We start from the raw sequence: 26,500 nt of genomic DNA, 5'->3' as shown, positions 1-26,500 counted from the left end.
TTTGGAAATAATCAGAGATTATATCAAATATGTTTTAAAAAGTTTATGACATGAATTAATAAAGTAAATAAGATTATAGGAAAATATTTAAACATCTTTAGAAATCAATCTTTTAATGTATGTTGAAAACATTTTTAATGTAAACAACCGATTTGTTAATTAAGTGACATTATTACTTTAGGCAGCATTTGCAAGCAACATTTTTTGTTAGACACTCTAATCAAAATTAAGTAAATTGCCAGTCATTAAAACACTATTCTAGGACACACACTTTCCCACTAACTCATAAAATTAACTTTCCATAAATTTAATTCTATTTTTTATGTCTTTCTGACATGTAGGTGATCATCTAAGAATGGAGAGACTATAAAAGAGAAAAAATAAAGAGAGGGAGGAAGAAAATAGAAAACAAGAACTTCAGGAAGCTATTAAAGGAAAGAGACAGGGAGGAAGATAGAAGGGAAATCTGAAAACAAGTATCATAGTGGAGAGAAAAAGGAAAGGAGGGCTAAGGGATTGAAAATGACCAAAGTAAGTTAGATGCATGTGCCAATTCCCCAAAACAAACACCCTATTCTGAAATACAAACATGCACTAATTGAAAAACTATAAATTATAACAATTACTTTTAATCATGTCAAATAATTCTCACAGAGTATTAGAAATGATACTTCATCCAAGAATAAAGCCACCATGGATGTTCAAAACAGGAAGGAAAAAATTGTAAAGTTCAAGTGCTTTATTATTAATTACTGTCTATGAAATAAACCTCTTCTAATCTCCTCCTACCTATATAATAGGCATGGCTGCCAGGGTCCTGGGATCCAAGTCAAGGAATGGGTGTGGAGGGAGGGGAAACGGGAGTTTCACATACACAGACACACACACACACACACACGTGCGTGCACGCTTGTGTGCATGAATAAATATATATACATATTGTGTGTTCAATCTCTTTCTAAATTTCCTGAACTCCTGAACTCTCCCAGTCTAGAGACTCCATGATTTCATTTTCTGAGTCATCTGTTATCGTGTACACACTAGCTACATGACTATCCCATGAAGGCAGGAATTTCTGTCCACCTTGTTGATGGACACTCCCTATTGCCTAGGACAGTGACTGACACATAGTAGACACACAGTAAGTATTCACTGAATGAACAAGCCATAAATCCCTAATGAAAAATACTATCCACTCACCCAAGAAAAATGTACAAGTATATTGTATATACAGAAATACTCTGCATATAATTTGATGAAGTTCACAACATTTGAAGTCTAGTGTTAACTCCATAACGGTTTCCTGAGGTTAAGAACTTAAGTACAGAGGATTTTCTATTAAAATAAAAACAAGTCCAGATCTTTTTTAACCTAAAATTATTCAGGAATTTATCCCAATAAAATACATGGTTCTGCTTTCCTATAAGAAATAGTTCTCCTTTGTGTATTTAATACTAATCTCAGAATGTCTTGAGCATGTAGTTAAGTATATTTTAGCCTGTTTTAACAGCCTGAAGAAATAACTTTCTAAACATCTCAAGACCTTTTCTTCCTTAGAGCCTTGATACTTGCTACACTCTCTCCCTAGAAGCTCTTCTCTCAGAGAGCTCCACAACTTCCCTTATATCACATAGGCTCCGTTCAAATGGGACCTTCTCAGAGAGAAGACTGAGCCAATTTAAAATAGTCACACACACACACAACTTTACACCATCACTTCATCCCCTTTCCTAAGTACATACATATTTGTTTGTATATTATTTATATTCCCAACTACAAAGTCTCTGAGGCAAGGACTTTTTGGTTTTCTTCCCAGCAGTATTCCCACAGGTAAGAACATTTTTGGCACTAGGATACACTTATGTGTGTACACTGTGGAAAAGAGAGCAGTAATCCCATGCAGGAGCCCTAGAATATTTTTATTTTTACTAGATTTGTGTGATACTAAGCAAAATTACTAAATTATGGGATGAATGGAAGGGAGGATAGTACAGAGAGAGTGAAAGCAAAGTAACAGGGGAAGAAGAAAGTTTGTTTTAGACATAACAAAAGGATGTGATATTTAGCCTAAACCAGACTTTCTGGGTTTGCGTTCAAAGATAAAGCCACCATGGATGTTCAAAACAGGAAGGAAAAAATCGTACAGCTAGCTCAAACGCCTTATTATTAATTATTGTCCTTGAAATAACCCCTTCTAATCTCCTCCTACATGGAGGATGAGGAGTGGCTGCCAGGGTCCTGGGAAGCAAGGAAAGGCTCAAAAATCAAATCTGAGTGTGATGTTGCACATCTGTAACCCCAGAAACTTGGAAATCTGAGGCAGAAAGAGTTGAACTTTGAGGCCAGCTTGGGCAATTTAGCAAGACTCCCCCCTTTCCCCAAACCTCAGAGTGGATATGGGAACACACGCCTATAATCCCAGCACCTGGGGAAGCTGAGACAGTAGAATCATATGTTCAAGTGCCACTTGCGCATCTTACCACGACCCCCTCTCAAAATAAATAAAAAGGCCTGGGGATGGAGCTCAGTGTGAGGCCTTGGGTTTGTGCCCGGTACCACAAAGAAGAAAAACACTATAAACATAAAGAGTTTCCACTGTTCTAAGGTGAAATGAAGATGAAACATTAAGATTTCTAATTTTACCTTTTGGAAAACATTATAGTGAAAATTTATTTTATAAACTTCACTTGTAGGGCCGGAGATTTAGGTCAGTGGTTGCACCGCCTGCCCCACAAGTGCAAAGTTCAACCCCTGGTACCAAAAACAAAACAAAACAAAACAAACTTCACTTGTAGATAAATATATACTAGAAAAGAATTTCCTTGAAAGATTTAAAACGTTTATTGAAAATGTAGCAGCCTTTCACTATACACTTTTCTGAAAGCCATTTTTACAGTGCAGAAAATTCTACCAAGTTGCTGCACGGACAACACATTTATAAAGAAGCCGAACTATTTTTAAAATATCTGAAACTAGATTTCATAGAACACTGTACCTTTAAAAGGTCTAGGGTGCATTATCAATGCAAATCTATGTTTCTATCTTCAACTTCTATATAACTTTATTAATTCCTAAGAGTTTTCAGTTAGAATTGATTTGAAAATGAACATCTGAAACCCACAAAGGTTGTAGGTGTAGCTCAGTTGGAAAGCACTTGCCCAGCATGCATTAGGCCCTGGGTTCTAACCCCAGAACTGAATAAGAATTTTAAAAACTCATAAAAAGTACAGTATTTCAGTATATTTGAGATTCTACTCAACTTGATTCAGACAAAAGTTAGCTACCCAATACAAACATATATACAGAAACATGGGTCTGATTTTATAGGCTCTTAAGTATACATAATAGGTGGTGAAGCTCATATAATTTACTATGGTATTACATACTATGATGAGTTAAATAAACCAAATAAATACATTCCAAGTTTTCCCTTAATTTAAATTACATCCCATTTGCTCTTATTGATAAATGCTTCTCACGCCAAATCCTAATGTACCATATTTTTAGCTCTAGTGATTTTTTTTCCTACTGAAAAGCTTTATTCCTTGACTTCCATTACTCTCAGAAAATGAAACTCCAACTACAATGCCATAACATTTGAAGTACTTGACGTAGTTAAGGAAAAAGAGGAAGAGAGGAAGGGACAGAGAGCTCAAGTGGAAGAAAGAGGAAGAGAGAAAGAGGGAGGGAGAGAGAGAATTTAGTTTTTAATGTGTTTGTATGAAAAGGGATAATCAATATTAACAGAAAATTAGAAAAAACTTTTACCTTATAATGGATAAGTCAAGAAAGCCAATCAACAGTGCAAATGGCTTTTAATTACATTTTGAAGTGTTCTCAAAGAGCAGGCTGAAGGCCAAATATGGTATCTTAAATCACACAAAGAATCAATCAGTGAGAAAAAAAGTCAAAGAATGTTCTGAAAGCCTCACAGCTAACATAAAATGGATCTGTGATATGTTATAAATTACTAGTGGATAGCCTTTGAAAATTACTTCAAAGTTCCTATTCAGACACATTTAGGCTTCAATGTTTGGATAGTTTTATTTTCTTATGTCAAATTATACCTCTGGTCAAGTATTTCCACAGTGAGTAGTGGACAAGATCCTTAATTCTGACTCATTTTATTAAATTCCAGCAATAATTTCACTTGAAGCATTTTTGTTACTCCACAAGTTTATTGTAAATTGATCAAATTTTTATAAAATAAGGTATTTTCCATTCCCTATTTAAATAGAAACGTCTTTTAATAATTTCTAAACTGCTCTTCAGTTTGCAGATTATTTATTCATATGTATACTTTCATTCGGCAATTACTTATTGAGCACCTACTATCTGCCAGAAAGAAAGAGAAGGAGGGAGAAAGGAGTGCTGGAGGGAAGGAGAGAACCCTTAGTTTACTGATAAATGTTTCAAACTCCTCCTAGAAGACCTCCTTGACCTATTCCATGGAATGTTCTATTAATCACCGCTTCTGTTCTGTAACTTCCATATCTTTTATATATACTATCATTATACTTATCATATTTTCCTTAATTTATTTCCAATTTATTTTCCTCTACTAGATGTATCCTTCTTGAAGAAGTCAAGAAAAAAAAAGAATCAGGTTATCTTTTTTGTATCAATAGCCTTATACCTGGCACAGAAATTAGTATTTGCTCAAAAGAACTTATATATTACATCGACTGATTTATGTTTTTACTTTTTTTGTTGTTGTTAGATTATAAATGAGGTAACAATTTTCCCTGTTCAGAAAATAAAGTTTTTTAAGTTATTACATTAGGATAATTTTTAAAATATATAGGATACAGTGAAAATCTCTAACATATTATGGGTCTGTCCCAAACACTAAGTAGAAAAGGCTTTATTTTCAGTAAGCAGATGTAAGCACTCAGTGTTTGTGAACACTTCCGTTTGATAAGCACTCAACCTTCAATGATCATAGGTCTTCTCAACTTCCTTTAGCAGATACTGGGAAAGGTGAGTAAAACAAGATCCACAGTAAAGAGGAATCAATAAGAAATCATATTTTTAAAAAAAAAGTGGTAAAGAACCACAGAGGGCAGGACTAGGAATGTGAAAAGAAAAGGAATAAGAATGATTGCTGGGTATCTTCCCCAAAGAATTAAAAGAATCATACTACAATGATATATGTGCACCCATGTTTATAGCGGCACAGTTCGTAATAGCTAAAGCTTGGACAGCCCAAGTGCCCATCAACTGGAGACTGGATAAAGAAGATGTGGTTTTTTTATAAAATGGAGTACTACTCAGCCATAAAGAACAAGAAACTAGAGACATTTATAGCTAAATAGATGCACATAGAGGCCATACTCTTAAGTGAAATAAATAGGACACACGTGTAAATACCGAATAGTTTCTCTAGTGTGAGAAACTGAAAGTGTAATTAAGGATTAAAATGATTAGAATGAATAATTGATAATTTGAAATAGGAAAAGGTCCAAAGGTGTAGGAGTGGTGGGAGGGGAAGGGGAAAGGGAAGAAGGAAAAGGAAAAATTATGAGAAAGAAAAAAAAAAAGAAACGAAATCTATGTAAATAGGGAAGGGTGGAGGGGGTGAAGGGCACACAGGTAATGGGGGAAAAAATAAGAACTAAGATACATCATGTACAGGTACAACCACCCAATGATAAATGTAAACATACTGTATACCTAAAATAAAAGAATTAAAAAAAAAAAAAAGAATGATGGGCAGGTGAGGAGATTCAGAATCTTAAGAAGTAGGATAGAAGACTGACCAAAGAGGAAAGCAACAGTAATATTCACCCTAAATTTTATGGTTTTCCTTTGGCAGTGTTGGAGATAGAATGAAATGTCTAACCTATTAAAAGAGTGCATGTGAACTTACCATAATGTATCACGAATTAAACTGACAAAAATGTTTAAGTTTGATAATATCTAGTATTGGTAGGGGTGTGAAGAAACAGGCACTTTAATACACTGTTGGATGAATTAAAATTAGTTTAATCATTTTAGAAAGTAATTTTCAAATACATGTTCAACATGCATATATTTTATTTCTGGAAATTTACTTTATGGGTATATGTGGAAAATGTTGGCAACACTGTAAGAATTTCATTAAGCTCTCATTCACAATAGCAAAAAACTGGATACAAATTAAAAGTCAATCAATAAGGAACTGATTGTTGTTAGTGGTGGAATAGAATTCTATACCAGCAGTAGAAAGAACCCGGCCTGGGTCCAGGCCCAGCACTCACTTCTCCAAGAGAGAAAAAAAGAAGTAGATCTCTGCATCTTTGAAGACACCCTGCTATATTTTCATCCATGAAAACGAAAGTTACAGAAAAATGTCTGCAGCATATCTTATATATAAATTAATGTTGCAAGGATATTTATGCTGTGGTTTAACATTTCAATTACAAATAAAAACTATTAATAGGAATCCCACAAGAAAACAATTATATGGAGAGAGGCTTTAGTGTTTCCTCAAATACTTCTGTGAACTATTCAAATTTATTCATGTGCACATATTCACTTGTAATTTTTTAAATGTCAAGAGTTATGTGGATAAAAGAATTATGACTATTATATTGTTTCCTATATTATAAACTCAGGTAAATTCTTTTCAAATTATTTAATTACTATTAGAATGCTATTTGGCCAGATACATGTGTTTCAACTTTGTTTTCTGAGAATTGCTTAGTTTCATTTCTATCACATAGGAAAAGCCATTGGGGGAAAAAAAGTTGAAGAAATAAGCTTTTCTCCTCCATAACCTTTTATTTATTTTTAAGTTTTATGCTTTAAGACCTTCCCTTAAATCTGATCACTTAGCAATTTACTTTTATTTCCAACCAATTATGCTTTATGCCCAGAGAGAAAATAAATAGTGGTTACATGATAGCAATACAACTGATTAAAAAACAAACTATTCCAGGGCCAGGGATTTAGTTCAGTGGTTCTGCCGCTTGCCTTGCAAGCACAAGGACTCAAGTTCGATCCCGGTACCAAAACAAACAAACAAACAAACTATTCTAATAATAACTTTTGTTTTCAGGATGTTCACCATGTCATTTGAATGACATTTTCACTGATAAGAGCATTTGATTTGATAGTGTAGATACAATCAATTTCATGAATATGTAAGTTTTAGATACAAGTGATATAAAAAATTAAGATTGAACTTATTGGGAAAAACTGCTGACAAATGTTAAGTACTAGCTGAGTAGAACAGCATTCATATAGTTTTGGTATACAAAGGCATTAGTGGCTGAATTATAATACCCAAGATACTAATCTTTAGGATATATAGTGAAGAAAGATCATTCAACTGATTGTATTTATCACTTTGCTACAGAAGAAAAAGTAAACTACTCAAGATCAATTAATTTCACATTACTTCAATACTAGAGAGAGATCTTGAAAGACTATAGCACTGCAGACCCTTTGCACAAAACTAACAAAGAACAACAAGATGATTTAACTAAAATGAGACAGTCTCTCCTGTACAGGCACATAGAAACATACAACTAATCTCTTTCGCTCAACAAAAATAACATCTTTCCAGATCTGGGGTCAGCAAATCTTTTCTGTAACAAACCAGACAACACTAAATATTGTAGGCTTTGCAGGCCAGATCCAACCTTTGTCGTGTATTCTGTTTTTTTTCTAAAACTGTAAACCCCATTCTTAGGTCCCAGGCTGTACAAACACAGGCTACACCCATAATCAAATTTGGCCCATGGGCTATTGTTTATTAATATTTTCCTTTTATCCAAAATAAGGAGGACCCCCCCCCACTGGCAGGTGCTGCTATAGGTGCCCTTTATTCTGCACTCACTGTAAATCAAATTCTGCTAATACAAAGGCTGCAAAAACAAAGGGAAAAAAAAGATACCACATTTTCAATATTGCCAACTATATAATAAAAATAATATTCATGAAACCTCATTATATTACTTAGAAATGTTTTTAAAACTTTTAATGTTATTACCTCTGACAATTATAATATTTATTAAATAACTGCCTTGTATCAGATACAAGAGTAAACATTTTAATACCTTTTAAACTATTTTGTAGTTTGACATACTGCACATTTTTAAAAATTTTACTGAGGCACAGTTTACATATCATATCACTCACCATTTTCTAATGTACAATTCAATAACCTTTTAGGTTTATCAAGTTGTGCAACCATCATCATAAACCAGTTTTTAACATCTTCATCACTCCAATATGATCCCTCATGCACATTTACGGTTAGTCTGTTTCCTCCCTCCCCATGAAAAAACTAATCTTTTCTGTGTGTTAGTTTTTTTTTTTACTGGACATTTCATATAAAGGTGTCATGTATGTGGTTTGTGGCTTCTTTTCCTGAGCATAAAGATTTTGAGATTCAATTTTAGCATGTATCTTAGTTTTTTTATTGCTAAATGGTATTCTATTAGATATGCTGCACATTTTTAAAGTATACAATTTATTGTTTTGACATGTACATACACTTGTGAAACCACTACTGCTCAGGATAATCAATCATTTCCAAAATCTCCTTTTATAATTGCTGCCTCGTGACCCTCCCATCCACCACTGTCCTCAAGGCAACCATTGGTCTGTTTTCTGTCACTGTATGTTTACATTTCTAAGAATTTTTTGGTTTTTTTCCTGGTACTGGGGATCGAACTTGCACTTGCAAGTTTAGCCACTGAGCTAAATCCCCAGCAGCATTTGTAAGAATTTTATATAGATAGAATCATACATTATGTACTTCTTTTTTCTGGCTTCTTTCACTCAGCACAATTATTTTAAAATTCATCAGTATAGTATTATCAAGTTTTTTATTATTACTGAAGACTTTTTGTTTATACATTTGCCTGTGATATATATTTAGTGTTTCCAGTTGGGGGCTATTACAAACAAATCTGATATGAACCTTTGTTTGCAAATCTTTGTACATAAACATATGTTTTCATTTCTCCTGGGTAAATATTTAAAAGCAAAATGGTGGGACTGCATAGTAGGTGGATGTTCAGTTACTTAAGAAACTGCCAAATGGTTTACCAAAAAGAGTGTATCATTTAACATTCCCACAAACAGTATGAGTGGTCCAGTCCCTCCACACCCTTGCCAACACTCGGCATAGGTGATCTTTTTAATTTTATTCACTGCAATTGATGGGTAGTGATAGCTCACTGTGGTTTTAACTTACATTGTGCTAATGACTAAAGATGCTAAACATCTTTTTGTGTGTGTTATCTGTTCTATCTCCTTGGTGAAGTGTGTTCAAATCTTTTGCCAATTTTTTTAAATTTGGGTAGCATTACTGAGTTTGGAGAGTTTTTATGTATTCTGGATTTATCAAATATATAATTTGCAAATATTTTTGGTAATCTGTGATTTGTCATTTTATTCTCTTAACACCATTTTAAAGATCAGAAGCTTTTAAATTTTTGTAAAGGGCACTTTATCAATTTATTCTTCCATGGATATTTTTGGTGTCATATCTAAGAAATCATTTCCTCACCAAATTTTTTCTTCTAGAAGTACTATAATTTTAGGTCTTCCATTTAGGTTTTTCATACATTTGAGCTAATTATTATATGTGGTTTGAAATGTGGGTCAAAGTTCATTTTATTGCATATAAATAATTTAATTATTCTGGTACCTTTTGTTGAAGACTATTTATGCCTTTCCACTGAAAATGCCTTTGCACCCTTTGAAAATCAGTTGTTTATCATATAGTCTTTTGTCCTATTTATGACTCTATTCCAATGACTGCTTTATCTCTTAACATCAATACCACATTATCTTAATTACTACAGCTTTACAAATCTGGAAATCAGGTAGTTTTCCAAATTTGTTAGTTTTTAAAGATGCATTGGCTATTTCAAATCCTTTGCATTCCCATATGAACTTTAGAATCAGCTACTCAGTTTTCAGAAGAAAAAGCTGACTGCAACTTTGAGAATACAATGAGTCTATCTATAGATCACTTTGGGGATAATTGACATTTAACAATATTTAATCTACTGATGTATGAACAAAGTACATCTGACCATTTACTTAGATTTTTAATTTCTTTCACCTATGTTTTGAAGTTTTCAATGTACAGGTCTTTCATATCTTTTGTCAGATTTATTCTATTTCACAGTTTTGATATGATTGGAAATGGCATTCATTGTTTTTAAATTTCAATTTCTAATTGTTTGCTGCTGTTGTACAAATACAAATGATTTTTATATAGGAGTTTGTATCGTCAACCATACTTAACTCATTTCTTTGCCCTACTAGCTAGCTCATATAATCCGTGAATAATGAGTTTCACTTCTTCCTTTCTATTTTAGATGCCTTTTTACTTCTGATTCTCGCCTGACCACTCTGCCTAAAAAAACTCAGATCAACAATGAACAGAAGCAATAAGAACAGATATTCCAGTCTTGTCTCTGATCTTAGGAGGAAAGCAGCATTCAGTCTTCTATCACTAAGTTGGTTGGTTTTTCTTAAATATCCTTTATCAGGTCAAGGATACTGACTTGGAAGGGGGTGCTGGCTATTAAACCCAGGGTCTCACACATACTAAGCACATGCTCTATCACTGAGCAGCACCCCAGCCAAAGAACACTGACATCTACTTCAAGTTTGTAGAGACTTAAATCAGTATTTGGATCCTGTCAAATGCTTTCCCTGTATCTACTAAAAGACAAAGTCTTTTAGAGTGAGAATTACAATGACTGATTCTTGAATGTTAATTAAACTTGTATTCCTAGGATAAACTGTACTTGGTCACTGCTACAGTTTGAATGTGGTTTGTCCCTTCCAAAAACCATGTTGAAATTTGACTGCTACTGTGGCCATGTTGGGAGGTGGGGCCTGTAAGACAAGATTAGGAAGTTAAGAGTGATCCACACCTTTCTCACAGAAATGGACTGGTTCTCCAGAGAGCAAGTTCTTTTAAGGCAAGGCAACCCCTGTGTTTTGCATCTCAACATGCCTGACTGCCTTTGCAGTTTTCTGCCATATTATGATGCAGCATGAGGACCTTGTCAGAGTTGCCATCATGCTCTTGAACTTCCCTGCTTCCAAATTATGAGCCAATATAAACCTCTACTCTATAAATCATACAAAACCTCAGGTGGTCTGTTACAGCAAGAGAAAACAGGCTAAGGTAGTCAAGATACATTATCCTTTTTATATACTCCAGGATTTGATTTGTTGAAACTTAGTTTAAAATGTTTACTTCTATGTTCATGAATGCTGTTGCATGGTAGTTTACTTCAGTTTTGGTATCAAGGTTATGCTCACTGTTTTGGATCCCTGGTATTCCATCTAAACCACATGTACTATGCTAAATAGTTATTAGGTTATTATCTCATCTACTCCTTCCTACCCTAGTAGTACTTATCATCACCACCATTTTACATATGGGGAAATGGTAAATGGAGAAAAACAGGCTCAGAAAGCAAGGTGATGCATTTCTTTCTAAGCTAGAACTATGATTAGAAACACAACAGCATGAATGTAAAATCTACACTTAATCTTCTATACCATAATACTTTAGTATTCAAGAAGATTCTCTTTAAACATATAAATTAACTTCCTTTTTATTGAGGAAATAAAATCTTTGTCTCAAAAAATCCAAGCAGTGTGATCTAGAGCCCATGTCTTAATCATTATAGTATTTGTTGAAAAAAAAAATAAATGAGATGTCATGGCTTCTTACACTTTAAGTTAGGAAGTATATAAACTATCAACTACTGAATATATTGAAAATACAACTTAATAAATATTATAAGGATATCCTATAGGCAGGTCAAGCAAAGCAATGGCACCAACAAATACTACCATTTAAAAATTTTATCTAATCTTCAGAACCACATTGTAAAATAGATATTACTATACATATTCTATAGGTGAGGAATTTGACGCATAGCCTTAAGAAAGTTGCTTGAAGTCTATCATCCCTTACCTAGAATAGGTACCCAAACTTAAGTCTCTACAGCTCCAGAATAGTCTCTTAAAATTTGTATCTGAATTTTTGTTTTTTTGTTAGATGACACTATTGTCAACTTTAAGAAATAAAAAGCACTGCCAAGGACTTTGGAGAACAAGAAAATTTCAACCCTAGATTCTAGCAGAGCTTGGGCAAGTAAGGTGAAGCTGAGCTTTGACGTTATGTGGCAAGTAGGTGTTTCCCAATCCCTGGCTGCAGTAAACTTGCTGTGCTTCCTTTCTTAGGCAAGTTTTCTCATCATAAAGCTAGCTGAATGCTTTTTCTATATTTCTGATGATCTATGGTGAGCACAGCTCAATTAGCTCGGATACTAGCTGCTGGTTATAAGGCAGAATTCCTCTTAAGAATAGACAGGAGCTGGGGATTTAGCTCACTGGTTCTGCCACTTGCCTTGCAAGCACAAGGTCCCAAGTTCGATCCCCAGTACCAAAAAGAAAAAGAAAAGAAAAACTTAAGAAAAAGAATAGAATAGAATAGGAAGAGAAAGAGAAAGAAAAACAAAAAATAATTCCAGCCATAAAGCAAGGTGGCTTGGGATAAAGAGCCTGGATACAGCCAAGGTTCAAATACTGATATATTTTAGTTTCATTTTAGCTATGAGACTATGGAAAAGTTTTATTTTTTTGGAAAAGTTTTAAACTTCTCTACACTTCCCATACTTCCATCTATAAAACGAAGATGAAAATTTTACCCCTCATATGCTTGAGAATTAAAAGAAAGAATATACAAAACATATTTATAATTATCACCTGACACTTGGTAGACACCGTTTAAATTTTGCTATCAATATTATTATTGTTCCTATAGTTAGGAACAAAGAAAAAAATTACATATTAAATAGGCACTTTCAAGATTTTGTAGTATAAAAATATATATACTTGGAAATAACTTTACTGTTTTCACCACCTGTATATCTAAACACATAGTTTTATAACACTGACATATTTATATTAGTGTCCTAAAAATGGAACTGAAAACTGACTTTCAACATCTTCTACAAAAAGGCAAACAATTTTAAATCACAATCAGACATAATTCATGAAAATAAATCAAATTACTTGATTCCATTAAGTATTTCTAAATACCTCCTACATGCTAAGCATTGTATGCTCTATAAGATATACAAGATCTATACCCTACTCTCAACAATATTAGGTAACAAAAAATACATATTTAGAAAAGATAAATAAGGCAAAACACATAAATGTCAATAAGTAGCACATAATTCTGAAAGAAAGAAATTCTCAGGTACCATTAAAATTTGAGTTCAATCTATAGAACAAGAAAAATTTATAGACATACAGACATACAGACACACACACACACACACACACACACACACACACACACACGCTCTGCCAAAAATGTATACACACTTTAGGAAAAGAAAAACTTGTATAAATATTTTAATACTAAATTTATTGAGACATCATGAGGTTAATACAAGTTACCTGTGGCCTCTACAATTACAAGAGGTACTCTATGTGGTAGCCATGAGCTTCCAGACATTTATTAGTATGGCAAACTGCTGCTTGGGTAACCTTGGTCATTGAAATTACTGTGCATGGATTTTCAATTTCTTCTCTAAGGGCTGGCAGTGTAGTAGGTTTTCTGTGATATACGACCTCCTCTAGGGTCCCCCCATATGAGGGTAACACCATCTACTGAAAAAACATCATACTATTTTTCTTTTCCTGAAGTATGTATACATCTTTCAGGCAGACTTTGTATATATTTGGTGCCACTTCTAATGCTAGATCCAAAAGCAAGTTCAAATGTATTTTATAAATTATTCACGAATAAATTAAACAAAAAAGAAAAGGGGATTATTTAATCATTTCCATTGTAACTTACTGTTGCTATTTTGGTGGTAAGAAAGTTCTCCCGTTCTTCAGCTACCTTAATTTCATGTCCATTTTTAAATAATGTAAGCATTTTAGGAATGTCATGGCCAATGGAATCTGAATAGAAAATTTAAAAATCCAAAATTATCACTAGTCTAAACAAGTAGCAAAAATTACTGAAGAAGATTAACATGTATTCCATGTAAAGATACAGCAAATAAGTTGTGGTAGACTTTGGGATGGCAACCAGGATCCCCATTTCCTGGTATTTATCCCTTTTGTGATCACCTTCCACTGGGTGCAGGTAGGTGAGGCCTGTAACTTACCTCTAACCACAAAACAGAGTGATTACGTGCATGTGACTACACTACACAATACCACACTGCCTGCCTTGGGGAGGCTCTCTTCCTGTGAAGAGGCAAGCAGCAAATTTTTGAGCTGTCACATGGACAGCACCTCAGAGGGAGGAACTGAGAGCAACTTCAGGCTGACATCCAGCAACAAACTATAACCTTCCATCCAGCAGCCCGCAAGGAACTGAGTTCTGCCAACAAGCTATAAGTCTGAGAGTGGGCCCTCAGTCAAGGCTGAGATGACACCAGCTATGTGAGATCCTTTAGCAGAAGTTCCAGCTCAGCTTATATCCATTCTGGACACACAGAAATGGTGAGATAGTGACTATGTGTTCCCTTGAGCCACGAGGTTTGTGATAATGTTGTTGTACCACTATGGAGAGCTAATAAATAAGGAGATGCAATAATGTTTACCCTGCTTTAAAACACAGATGACAATTAAAATCTGTAGAATAATCTATGGTTAAAGCTAAAAGTACAGTCTTAAAATCTTTTCAGAACTTTTTATTTCCCTTTGTCCTGAATTATCTGACCTGCTTTATCATAAAGAAATGAAGCACTAAAAAATAACAAGATTTAGCAGTGGAAACAATACCATGGTGAATAATAAAGTCTGGAGGCAACTTGTTAGTGTGCAAATGGCTACAGAAATCAGCGTGAGATAGCAGTTAAGAACTGCAACTTAATTTATTAGATTATAACATCACTTTGTCCTCTATTAAGGTATAAAAAGAAATGCAACTAAATATCCCAAAGAGAAAAAAAGAGAGGAAGAAAACAAGAATTTTCAAAGAATTACACAGAAGACTCCAAAAATAAATTATATGGTCCTATGACTTGGTCATTATCATTTTAACTCAAATACAATACACAAAATATCTATTTTTAGTAATCCAGTACCCGATGACTCAACTTTTTGGTATCACATTCTGATGTACTACACTTGATCTTAGCCAAAAGGCCGAGAAGCTATCACATTCTGATGTAATGAGTACTAAACAGTATGACATAGTATATAACAAACAGTAAGATGTTAATATAAAAAAAAGACAACTGGCTAACCTATTCATGTCTATTTAACCTCTTAGATGTATTTTTTTGTTTTATTTCCATAAATACTAGTTGTACTTAGTAAGAGCTGACATCTGAATGTACCACCTTCCTTCCTGTCACTACATATAAATGCTGTGCTTCTACCAAAGGCCCTTCTCTTCAACTGTGCACTGAATCCTACTTCTACTCACTTTCTCTCTTCCACATGGTTAATTTTCCCTGCTTTTCCTAAATAATCCTTATTAGTTTACAAACTTTCTATAAAATGTCTTAAATAATCGCGATTAGTTTACAAACTTGCTATAAAATTTGCCATCTTAAAATAAATCAAAGAAGTCTCTTATGACTTTACATAGCCTTCTGGTCACCATCTAATATTCTTCTTCAGTACATTAAGTTCTCAAAAAAAGCTTCATATCCTTTGTTTCTACTTCCTTCATTTGCTCTTATAACTACTTCAATCAGTTTATCATTCCCATTACTCCACTGCAGATAATCTTGTCAATAACCTTCTAAATGGCCTTCACATTATCAAATCCAATAGTCATTTCTTAGTGTTCATGTGACTTGACCTCATAACAACAGTCACAGAGAAGAACTCGCCTCTTCCCATAATATCTTGACTTGTCCTCTGAAACATATTCTCCCTGACTGTCCCACTCCATTCTTATTAGCTGACTTGATTTAGCTTTACTACCTTCGGGCTCAGTCATATGACCTCTTTTATTGTATGTATCCTTGCATACCCACTCAAGTGATCTCATCCAGACACACAGCTTTAAATACCAGTTAGTCCTTCATAATTGCTAAACCTATATCTCCAGCCACAACCTCTTTCATGATTTCCAACTACTCATTTGATACCTCCACCTACATGCAGGTAATTAGTAAGGTGAAAATGTGACAAACAATTGCTTTAAGAATAAACAAATGAACGACTTCATGATTTTGAGTCTAACACTGTTGTGATAATATAAATGGGAAAGAATGAGACTTAAAAAGGAAAGGGTACTTGCTTTCACAGCACATGTACGACAACTGGAATGATACAAAAATGATTTAGAGTGGCCCTTCCTCAAGGATTACAAATAATTTTTGAAGCATTCCATATTTTTAAATGATAAATGTTTAAGGAGATGCAAATTACCCTGATTTGATCACTACATATTGTACACATGTAGTGAATTATTATATTGTATGCCATAAGTACATACAATTACGTTAATTTTTAAGAGGAAAGAATTCATCAAAATATACTGAATTAAAGGTATTTGATGGAATACTAAAAAATGTATTTGTATAGTTACAAATACAAAACTAGAAGTGGTGATAGATTGTGCAAATTTGAGTTTTTAAGCCAGCACCATCCTAAAGCAAGCAAATAAATTTTTTTTCCTTTGATCTCAGAGTCTTTTGTTTTTAACTAATATGCATTTCCCTCATCACCAAGATGTTCAGTAGCATGCCATGTGCTCATCACCAGCAACACATATTCTTTTATAAAAGTGCCTATTAATTTTTTGTTCCTTTTTAAAAAATTACACTGAAGGTCTTACTGAGTTGTGAGTTCTTTATACATTCTAGATACCAATCCTTTGTCAGGAGGGCAAATATTTTCCCCTAATGTGTGGCTTGCCTTTTCATTTTCTAGAGGTGCCTACCCATTAGCAAACTTTTTACATTTTGATAAAGTCCAATTTAGCAGTTTTCTTCTATAGTTCATCCTTTTTGTGTCCTAAGGAATCTTTGCCTAACCCAAGGCTATGGTTTTCTTCTAAAATTTTTTTCTAGAATCTCATGACTTGCCTTTTACATTTAGGTCTGAGATCCATTTCATTAATTTTGGTGTCTTACATAAGGAAATGGTTATCCAGTATTTCAGAGGAGATCAGACATGTTCAGGGTGGTATGGCCATAGACTAGTTATTCAATATTTTAGCACCATTCATTAAAAAAAAACCCTATTATTTCTTCAGATAATGTTGGTACCTTTGTTCAAAACCAGATGACCAAATGGGTTTCAGTGCATTTCTGAACTCTCAATGTTTCATCCCTATTCATCTACCCTTAATACAATACTACAATGTATTGACTGCTTGCTATAGGGCCATAGAAATGTCTTAAATTAAGCAGTGCAAGTCCTTATATTTGTTCTTCCTTTTTAAATCATTTTTTAAATTCTAGGTTCTCTGTATTTCAATTTAAACACCAGAATAAGCTTATCAATTTTGTTGTTGTTGTTGTTGTTGTTAAGTCTTCTGAAACTAGGTATAGAGGCATATGCCTATATCCCAGTACTCTGGTAGGGTGAGATAAGAGAAGCACAAGCTCAAGCCCAGCATGGGCAACTTAGTGAGACCCTGTCTCAAAAAATAAAAGGGAAAAAGGGCAGAGGGAAGCTGTAGATGTGGCTCAGTGCACAGGCCCCAGGTTAAATCCCTACTATTGGAGGAAAAAAAGAAGAAAAAAGTCCTGTGAGAATAGTCGGAGTTGCATTTAATCTGTAGAAAAATTTGGGAAGAATGCCATCTGGATAATATTATGCCTTCAAATCCATAGCTACAGTATATTCTCCATTTAATCTGGTATTCCTTAATTTTCAGTAACATTTAGCAGTTTTCTACGACTAGCTCTTGTACAACTTTTATTAAATTTACTCCTGTTTTATTTGATTTATGGTCATGTGAATAAAACTTTAAAAATTACATCTTAGCTGTTAGTAGTACATAGAAATACAGCTGAATTTTATACACTGATCTTACACCCTATAACCTTGTGAAATTTACTTACTAGAATTCATTTACTAGAATAGAATAAAAACAAATTTCTTTCTTCTTCTCCCATATAAATACCCTTTATTTCACTGACCTCCAGTACAATGCTGAACATAAGAGATCACTGATGTTCATGATCTTAGATAGAAACCATTCCATCTTAATGTTCTTACCCTTAAGAATGCTGCTTTTTCACAGATGTGCATTGTCAAGTAAAGGAAGTCCACTTCTATTTCTATTATCCTGAGAGCTCTTATTGTAAGCAGATATTGCATTGTGTTAAATGCTTTCTCTGCTGCTGAGATAATCTTTAAGAACTTTATCTTTTATTTTATTACATAGTATATTATATAGATGTTCAGATGTTAAATCAGTTTTGTATTCCTAAAATAAACCTCTTTGGTTAAAATATATGAATATACACATCAATTCAATTTTCAATATTTGGACAAGGTTTGTTAGTTTCTATGCTTATGAAGAATAACAGTTCTCTAAAAAAAACCAAAAAACAGTAGTTTTCTTGTGATGCTCTTGTCCACCTTTGATAATAAGGTAAAACTGAACTCATAAAAATGAGTTGGTAAGTTATTTCTAAAAAAGGTTGCAAAGGATTGGTATCATTTCTTTCTTAAATATTGAATGGAATTCACCAACAGGAAGACATGTGGGCCTGTACTTTTCACTAGAGGAAGTTATAAATTACTAATTCAACCTTACCTGATATAGAGCTATTTAAGATGTTATCTTTCTTCCAGACATTTTGGTAATTTGTGTATTTCAAGGACTTTATCAATTTCATAATTTGTCATATTCATTAAAGTTGTTCATAATACTGCTTTCTCATTTAATGTCTATGGAGTATATACAGTACTTATGTCTTTTTAATTTGTGATACTGACAATCTGTAATGTGTGTGTGAGGGACTGTTATTGGAGATTGAACTCAGGGCCCTCACACTGAGCTATTACACTCTCAGCCCTTTTTATTTTTTATTTTGAGACCGGGTCTCACTAAATTGTCCAGGTCAGCCTTGAATTGTGATCATACTGCCTCAGTCTCCCAGAGTGGTGGGATTGCAGGCATGCACTACCACACCCTGCTTCTCTTCCCCTTTTAAACATCAACAGTCTAGCTAAAGTTTCATCAACTTTATCAACCTGTTCAAAGAACCCGTTTTGCTTTTACTGATTTTCTCCATTTCTTCTACTTCTGTAACTTCTACACTGATCTTTATTATTTTCTTTCTTTTACTTTTTTCTGGGGGGTAGGTTCTGGATGTAGATGTATAGGACGATGATTTTTTAAATGCCTGATGCTTTTATTTGTCTATTTATTTCCTTTAATCTTCCCCTAAGCCCTGAGAGGTAGCTGTTTTGGAATGAGAAAACTGAGGCTCACAGAAGTTATGTCACCACTAAGAAATATCAGACACAAATTAATCTGTGGGTCTGCAGTTTTGACTCTATTAGTCCCACCTGAGTGATGCTCATCAATTTAAGCATCTTACAACCACTAGACACAGCATATAGTTTTTGTGTTTTTGCCATTTTTGATGACTGGCCATACAGATTGTCATTTCCTATCTTCTTAGCATCTTCAAATTCAGACCAGGCTCTTGGGCTTAGCTTAAAAGACTTTTCCATTTTACAGATGAGATAGTCATGGGTCAGTGTAAAGCACCTGATAGCAACTCTGGCCTAAACAGGCTTCTTGATCAATTTTGCCTTTCTTCTCTCCACTACATCTTTATTTCTCAACTTTCACTTTTTACTAGTACACATTTCTAGTATATAATGATCACATTTCTAGTGGGGCATTGGAACATGTACATAACATATCTTAATTCTTTTTTCGTCAGTCTCCTTTTCATCTCTTCATCCCCCTTCTCCTTTGCAAAACATCTATCTTCCTACTTCCTATCATCTATCTTTTATTTTGTTCTTTATTTATAATTTGGGTTTCTCATATATGAGAAACCATGTGATATTTAAGCTTGAGTGTCGTGATTTATTTCACATAACATATGGTCTCAAGGTGCATCCATTTTCCTACAAATGACTCAAGTTTCTTTCTTTATGGCAGAGTAGTACTCCATAGTGTATAAATACCACATTTTCTTTATCCATTTATCTGTTGATGGACATATATGTTTCTAAGATTTAGCTATTATGAATGGTGCTGGTACAAACATGGGTATATATATATCACTGTAGTATGATGTCTTTAACTCTTTAAGAAAGATACCTACAAGGGTGGAATGGAATTTCTAGTTTTAGTTCTTTTGAGGAATCGCCACACTGGTTTCCATGGTAACTGTACTAGTCCACCAACGATGTAGAAGGGTTCTTTTTTCCTGGAACCTTGCCAGCATTTGTTACTATTTGATTTTTTGATGATAGACATTTTTACTGGGGTAGAATCTCAGTGTTGTTTTAATTGTCATTTCTCTAAAGGCCAGATATAGGCAACATTTTTTCATATATTTATTGGCCTTTTATACTTAATTCTTCCTCTTCTGAGAAACATCTGTTGGTTTCAGTTGCCTATTTATTTACTGGGTCTTTTATTTGGACGATCTAATTTTTTTTGAGTTCTTTACATATTCTAAATAGTAGTCCTCTGTTCTAGGAATAGCTGGCAAAAAATTTTTCCCATTCTGGAGGTTGTCTCTACTCTATTGGTTGTTTCCTTTTCTGGAAACAGGAAAGCTTCCTGGAAGCTTTTTAATTTGATATACCACCTGTTGATTCTTGGTATTATTTCTTATACAACTGGGGTTCTGTTCATACTTTCAAAACTGATACACAGATTTAATGGAATCTCATCAAAATATCAAGAGCATTCCTCACAGCACTAGAAAAAAAAATCCTAAAATTCATATGGAACCAGAAGAGACCCAGAATAGCTAAAGCAATCCTAGGCAACAAGAGCAAAACAGAAGGCATCACAGTCCTGGATTTCAAGTTATGGTACAGGCAACAAAACGGACATAGATCAATGGAACAGAAAACAAACTCCAAACTGCAAAAACAACTCCAGGCACATTCAGCTATCTGATCTTTGACAAAAGGGCAAAAAACATGCTGGAGGAAAGACAGCCTCTTTAATACATGGTGCTGGGAAAACTGGCTATCCACATGCAGAAGACTGAATCTAGCTAGAACACTCTCTCTTACCACGAACTAAGCTACAATTATAATGGATCAAAGATCTAAACTTTAAAACAGAACCATTTAACCTGCTGGAAGATAAAATAGATAAAACTCTTGAAGACAGAGATGTGGGCAAGAACAGTGATTTTAAACTGTTCCTTTCCAAATCAGCCTTTAAAGCTATGAATCTCCTTCTAATAATTGCTTCAACTGGGTCTGGAGATGTAGCTCAGTAGTATAGCTTCTGCCTAGCATACTCAAAGCTCTAAGTTCCATCCCTAGCATCAAGCCCTGGCAAAAAAAAAAAAAAAAAAAAGTAGATGGAAACAATTGCTTCAAATGCATCCCATAAGTTTTGACGTTGTTTTCACTGTCATCCAGTTCAAGAAATTCTCTAATTTATCTGAGCTTTGAGTTATTTAGTAGTGAGATATTTAATTTTAATGTATTTAGAAACTACCCTTGGTTATTGACTCCTAATTTAACTCATTTGTCATTAGAATCATACTGTTTATTCATTTTTAATGAACTTAAAGCTTAATTAAGATTTACTATAGTCCCCAAAATGGTCTAGCTTGGAAAATATTTATCATCAAATAACACTTGCCGTTGTTAGTTGATATGTTCTACAGTTACCAGATGAATTAAGCTGACTGTGTTCAAATCTATTATATCCTTATTGGTTTTGTTTATATATTCTACCAGTTACTGGAAAGAACTATATTTGGGTAATTCTCCTTCTTTCAGTTTGGTTCAGTTTGTTTCGTTTATTTTGGGGACTGTTTTTGGATGAGTACATCTTATTATTATAGAATATCCATTTTTTCCCTAGTAATATTCCTCAGCTTAAAGGCATATTTTGTCAGTATATATTAATATAGCCAACCCAATTCTCTAATACTTACTGTTTCCATGGCATATCTGTATGCATCATTTTACTTTCAGTCTCTTTTTGTGTTTAAATATAAATGTTTCTTATACACAGCATGTAGGTGGATTGCTTTTTCATCATCTTATAATCGCTGCCTTTTGGGTAAAACTACTTCCAAATGATATAACTATTGGTAAGGCTGAATTTGAGTCTTTACTTTGATAGGTGTTTTCTATTCAGCTAATTTTGTTTGTTCCTCCTTTTGTTTTAAGCAAAAAATAGTATTTCGTGTATCTTTTTTTTTTTTTTGTACCAGGGATCGAACTTGGGTCCTTATGCTTGCGAGGCAGGCAGTGTAACCGAGCTAAATCCCCAGCCCCTCATGTATCATTTTTTTTCTCATAAATACAGGAATGTTTTAAGTTATATCTCCTCTTGTGTTTTTAACTTATTCTAGAGATCACAATGTGTATATTTATTTATTACAACCTATTTCATGATAATAATAAATTTGCACCCATTGATCTCTCCTCCTCTGCCCCCTCATTCTGCATATTATTATCGTGCCCAAACTGCCTTATCTCCTTTAGGTTTATTTTAAAAATAATATTCACTGGGTTACTCAAGACCAAAAAATCATCCTAGATTCCCTCTTCTCCTTTATGCCCCATATCTAATCAATTACTGTTAATTCTATCCCCTCAACATCGATATTACACTACAGCCTTCCTCTTCTACCTAATTACCACCATCAGATTCCTTCCTTCCTCATTTTTAATCTATGCTTCTGTAACAGCCTCCTTGCTGGTCTCTGTTCTTCAAGTTTCACCATCCTCAGATGTCCACCCTACCATTAAGTATTTCCTAGAATGCTCATTCTACTGAGAAAAATCTTATCTCAACTCTTCTGAGCAATGGTGTTCAAGGGCTCCTGTCTACATACAGGATAAAATCTAATCTCCATGGAATGGTACACAAAGCCCTCCAAGATCTGGACCACTGCTTATCACTGTCGAACCCTATTAACCACCACTATCTGATAATACCTTATGTACCAAGCGACAGAAAGCTACTTATAATTTCCTGAACACAATTGGCTCTCATACGTTTGTGCATTAATGAAAGCTATTTCTTCTTCCTGGAATGTACTCCCTATGCGTGTCAGGAAAGCAAATGCCAGTTCATAATTAACTTCTCGATTTTATTGCTATCTTCTTTACATGATTTAATTCTACAAAATAGAATTCCTCTAAGTATTTTGTATATTTTCTACTAATAACCTTTCATGTAGTACTTTGTTCTCATTGCCTTCTTCTTGCACTGTGTATCTTCTCAAAACGGGAAATGTCATCTTTCAGTTCTCAATACCAAGTACAGTGCCTAGCACTAATTATTATTAGGCACTGATAGTTATTCACTTATTCAACCAGAGTTGTAAAGATAGAAATAATGTATGAAGACATGAAAAAGAATAAGTTCTTCTAAAGTAGTACCTTAGGAATAGTAGGCAGTTAGTAATAATAATAATAGTGGCCTACATATCGCATGTACATACTTTCATAGACTCAGTTTGTACTAAACTATGTATTCATTACCATAAAAACACTAGAGGGTTTATATTATCATGAAATGTATTATGTAGATGAACCAGTACAGGCACAAAAATGTAGAAAATGTGTTCACAGCCAGGCGCAGGGGCACATGCCTGTAATCCCAGCTACAAGCTCAAGGGCAGCCTAGTGCAACTTAGAGAGAACTTGTCTCAAAAGAAAAAATAAAAAGGATTAAGAATGTAGCTCAGTGGTTGAGCACTCCTGGGTTCAATCTCCAGTATCACACACACACATAATTACTCAAGATCACAATAAAGTGATAAAGTCGAGGCTGAGCAAGGTCTATGTTAACTATTATTCTATTCTGTTTTTCAATGTAGTCAAATGTTACATTGTCACTGCTAATCCTCCTTTGCTATCCTTTATTGCTATGTAATGGCTCTCCTCTTTCTCCACTGTCTCTTTTTACTCTCTGTACTTTTATGCTCTTCTATTTTTCTCCTTTTTCTTTTTTCTTTCTTTTTCTCCCCTGCACCCCTCCCAGTTCTGGGAATTGAACCCCATGCCTTCACAAGAGCTATATCTCTAGGGGGTTTTTTTGCTTTTTTTTTTGATACCAGGTATTGCGCTTGTGAGGCAGGCAGCGGCACCACTGAGCTAAATCGCTGGCTCTCCCCTCTTTTTTTGCTTTTTGAGACAGGGTCTCACCAAATTGCTAAGTTGTCCAGGCTAGGCTCAAACTTGTGATCCTTCTGCTTCAGCCCCTCCAGAGAGCTGGGATACAGGCCACTAGGCCCAGCTCTCCTTTCCCTTTCTTTTCCTCTAATGTCTCTATTATTCAATTTCCATAATGAACATTAATCCATACTAAACTATTCGGGGTCTGGTATTTCACCATGATATATGGTCTCTTTTTTTCTTTCATGAGGGGAGACAAAGAAGGAACAGTTAGTGACAAAGGAGGTATGTTATGATGGTACATGCAGAAGAGCTTCAAGAATCAAAGAAAACTCAGAAATGACCTATGAATCTGAAAAAACAAAAAAGTTTGTGACTATAATTGAGAACAGTATCTTTAGATAAATTGTGGAAGATAAGGCTGTAAGGAAAGATAACATTTGATAAGGAAATAGAGATAGCCAATCACTGAGACCACTTATTTTAAAAACTGCTATTAAAAAGAAAAAAAGAATTAAGATTTTAACTAAATAGAATAGCTGAATCATACAAGTTGGCAAGAAAATTGCACTATGGGTTTTGTTTATCTAGACCTATCTGGTCATTGATTGCATGTGAAAGTCAAACAAGTTTGTCTACTATAGAATACAAAACTGTTAGTTCCAGGACATCAACAACCTTGTCTGTCATGTTCATGGACTCACATCCAAGGACCTGCAAGACAGTAGATGCTCAATGACTACAAATACAATCATTCCAAAAACATTTTATAAATTGTAATTAATCTATGTTTTACCTGCAGTGTTTAGAATTCTGTATTTTCCACCAACTGAATGCTATGTTAAATGTTCATGCATTATACAAATATCTGTACAGTACCTACTATGTGCCAGGTACTATTATAGGCCCTGGCAACAGACAAAATTAAAATGTCCTTGCTCTAAGGGGAGGAGCCAAACACAAACCACAAATTAAAAAACAGGAGGTACCAGGAGAGATACATCTTAGAAAGAATACAAAATCACAATAATGAAGTATCTATTGATAATGGAAAGTGGAGAGTAACACTTTACATAAGATGGTCACAGAAGGCCTCTCTGTTTAGATGATATTTGAATAAGAAAGTAAGTCAGGCAAAAAAAGAGCACAGAAGACAGATGAGTCAATAAATCCAAAAACATGAGAAAGGAAAGGACTTGGTATGTGATGAAGAGAAAGGTGGCCTCTTTGGCTAAGTTAAACAAGGGAAGAAGTACCAGGATAATCCGTCTTTAATAATTTATCTATTATAATTATAACAGTACCAGATCATTAATGGAGTCTTTCACATACAATACATTAGCAAATAAGAATCTGAAGTACAACATGTTATTCTATGAGGTCAACTAAAACAGAACTATAGGCAAACTTCTTTAATGAATATAGATACAAAAACCCTCAAGAAGATAATGGCAAACAGAATGCAATGAATCATCAAAAAGATCATACATCATAACCAAATAGGCTTCATGCCAGGATGCAAGGACGGTTCACCATACGCAAGTCAGTAAGTAAATAGAAGCAAAGACAAATCAGTAAGTAAATAAATAGAAACAAAGACAAAGATCATATGATCATCCCAACAGACACAGAAAAGGCCTCTGACAAAATTCAACATTCTTTCATGACAAAACACTGAAGGTAACATAGAAGGACCTTATCTTAATCTGATAATAGCCATTTATATGAGAAATCTGCTGACATCATATTCAATGGGAAAAAACCTGCAAACTTTCCCTCTAAAATCAGAAATAAGACAAAGATGTTCACTATCACCACTCCTATTTAACATAGTACTTGAAACATTAGCAAGAGCAATTAGGCAAGAAATAGAAAAAGGCAAAGGAAAAAAGAAAAAGAAAGAAGTTAAATTATCATTATTTGCAGATGACATGATCCTCTATATGGCAGATCCAAAAGAATCCACCAAAAGACTCTTAGAATTAATAATCAAATTAAATGTAGCAGGATACAAAATCAACACACAAAAATCAGTAATACACCTGTACATTAATAATCTTTTGAGAAAGAAATTCGGAAAAAAATACCATTCACAATAGCACAAGAAAAATGAAATTCTTAGGAATTAACCTAAGGTAAAAGACCTCTACAACAAAAACTACAGCACTCTGAAAATGGAAATCAAAGAGGATATCAGAAAATGGAAAGGTATCATCTGTTTCTGGATAGGTAG

The 26,500-nt window shown here is 34.1% G+C and overlaps 1 protein-coding gene and 1 non-coding gene across 5 annotated transcripts in view; one reads left to right on the top strand and one right to left on the bottom strand.

The window, feature by feature from the left end:
- Window positions 1-26,500, bottom strand: part of Mrpl1 (mitochondrial ribosomal protein L1) — an 83,249-nt gene that overhangs the window by 22,776 nt on the left and 33,973 nt on the right. For all 4 annotated transcript variants that reach the window (XM_004848015.4, XM_004848016.4, XM_021260991.2 and 1 more), the window contains one exon: window positions 13,844-13,950. In XM_004848015.4, coding sequence (XP_004848072.1) covers window positions 13,844-13,950 — 107 coding nt within the window. The remainder of the gene's footprint in view (window positions 1-13,843; window positions 13,951-26,500) is intronic.
- Window positions 16,248-16,354, top strand: LOC147827148 (U6 spliceosomal RNA). Its single transcript, XR_015452912.1, has one exon. It is a non-coding gene; the product is annotated as a U6 spliceosomal RNA (small nuclear RNA).

The sequence above is a fragment of the Heterocephalus glaber genome, unplaced genomic scaffold (assembly GCF_053883595.1).
Source record: "Heterocephalus glaber isolate CG9 unplaced genomic scaffold, H.glaber_assembly_v1.0 deba00001454, whole genome shotgun sequence".
Lineage (NCBI taxonomy): Eukaryota > Metazoa > Chordata > Mammalia > Rodentia > Bathyergidae > Heterocephalus > Heterocephalus glaber.
The sequence above is the reverse complement of the archived record's forward strand: the minus strand, read 5'-3'. Positions and strand labels throughout refer to the sequence as shown.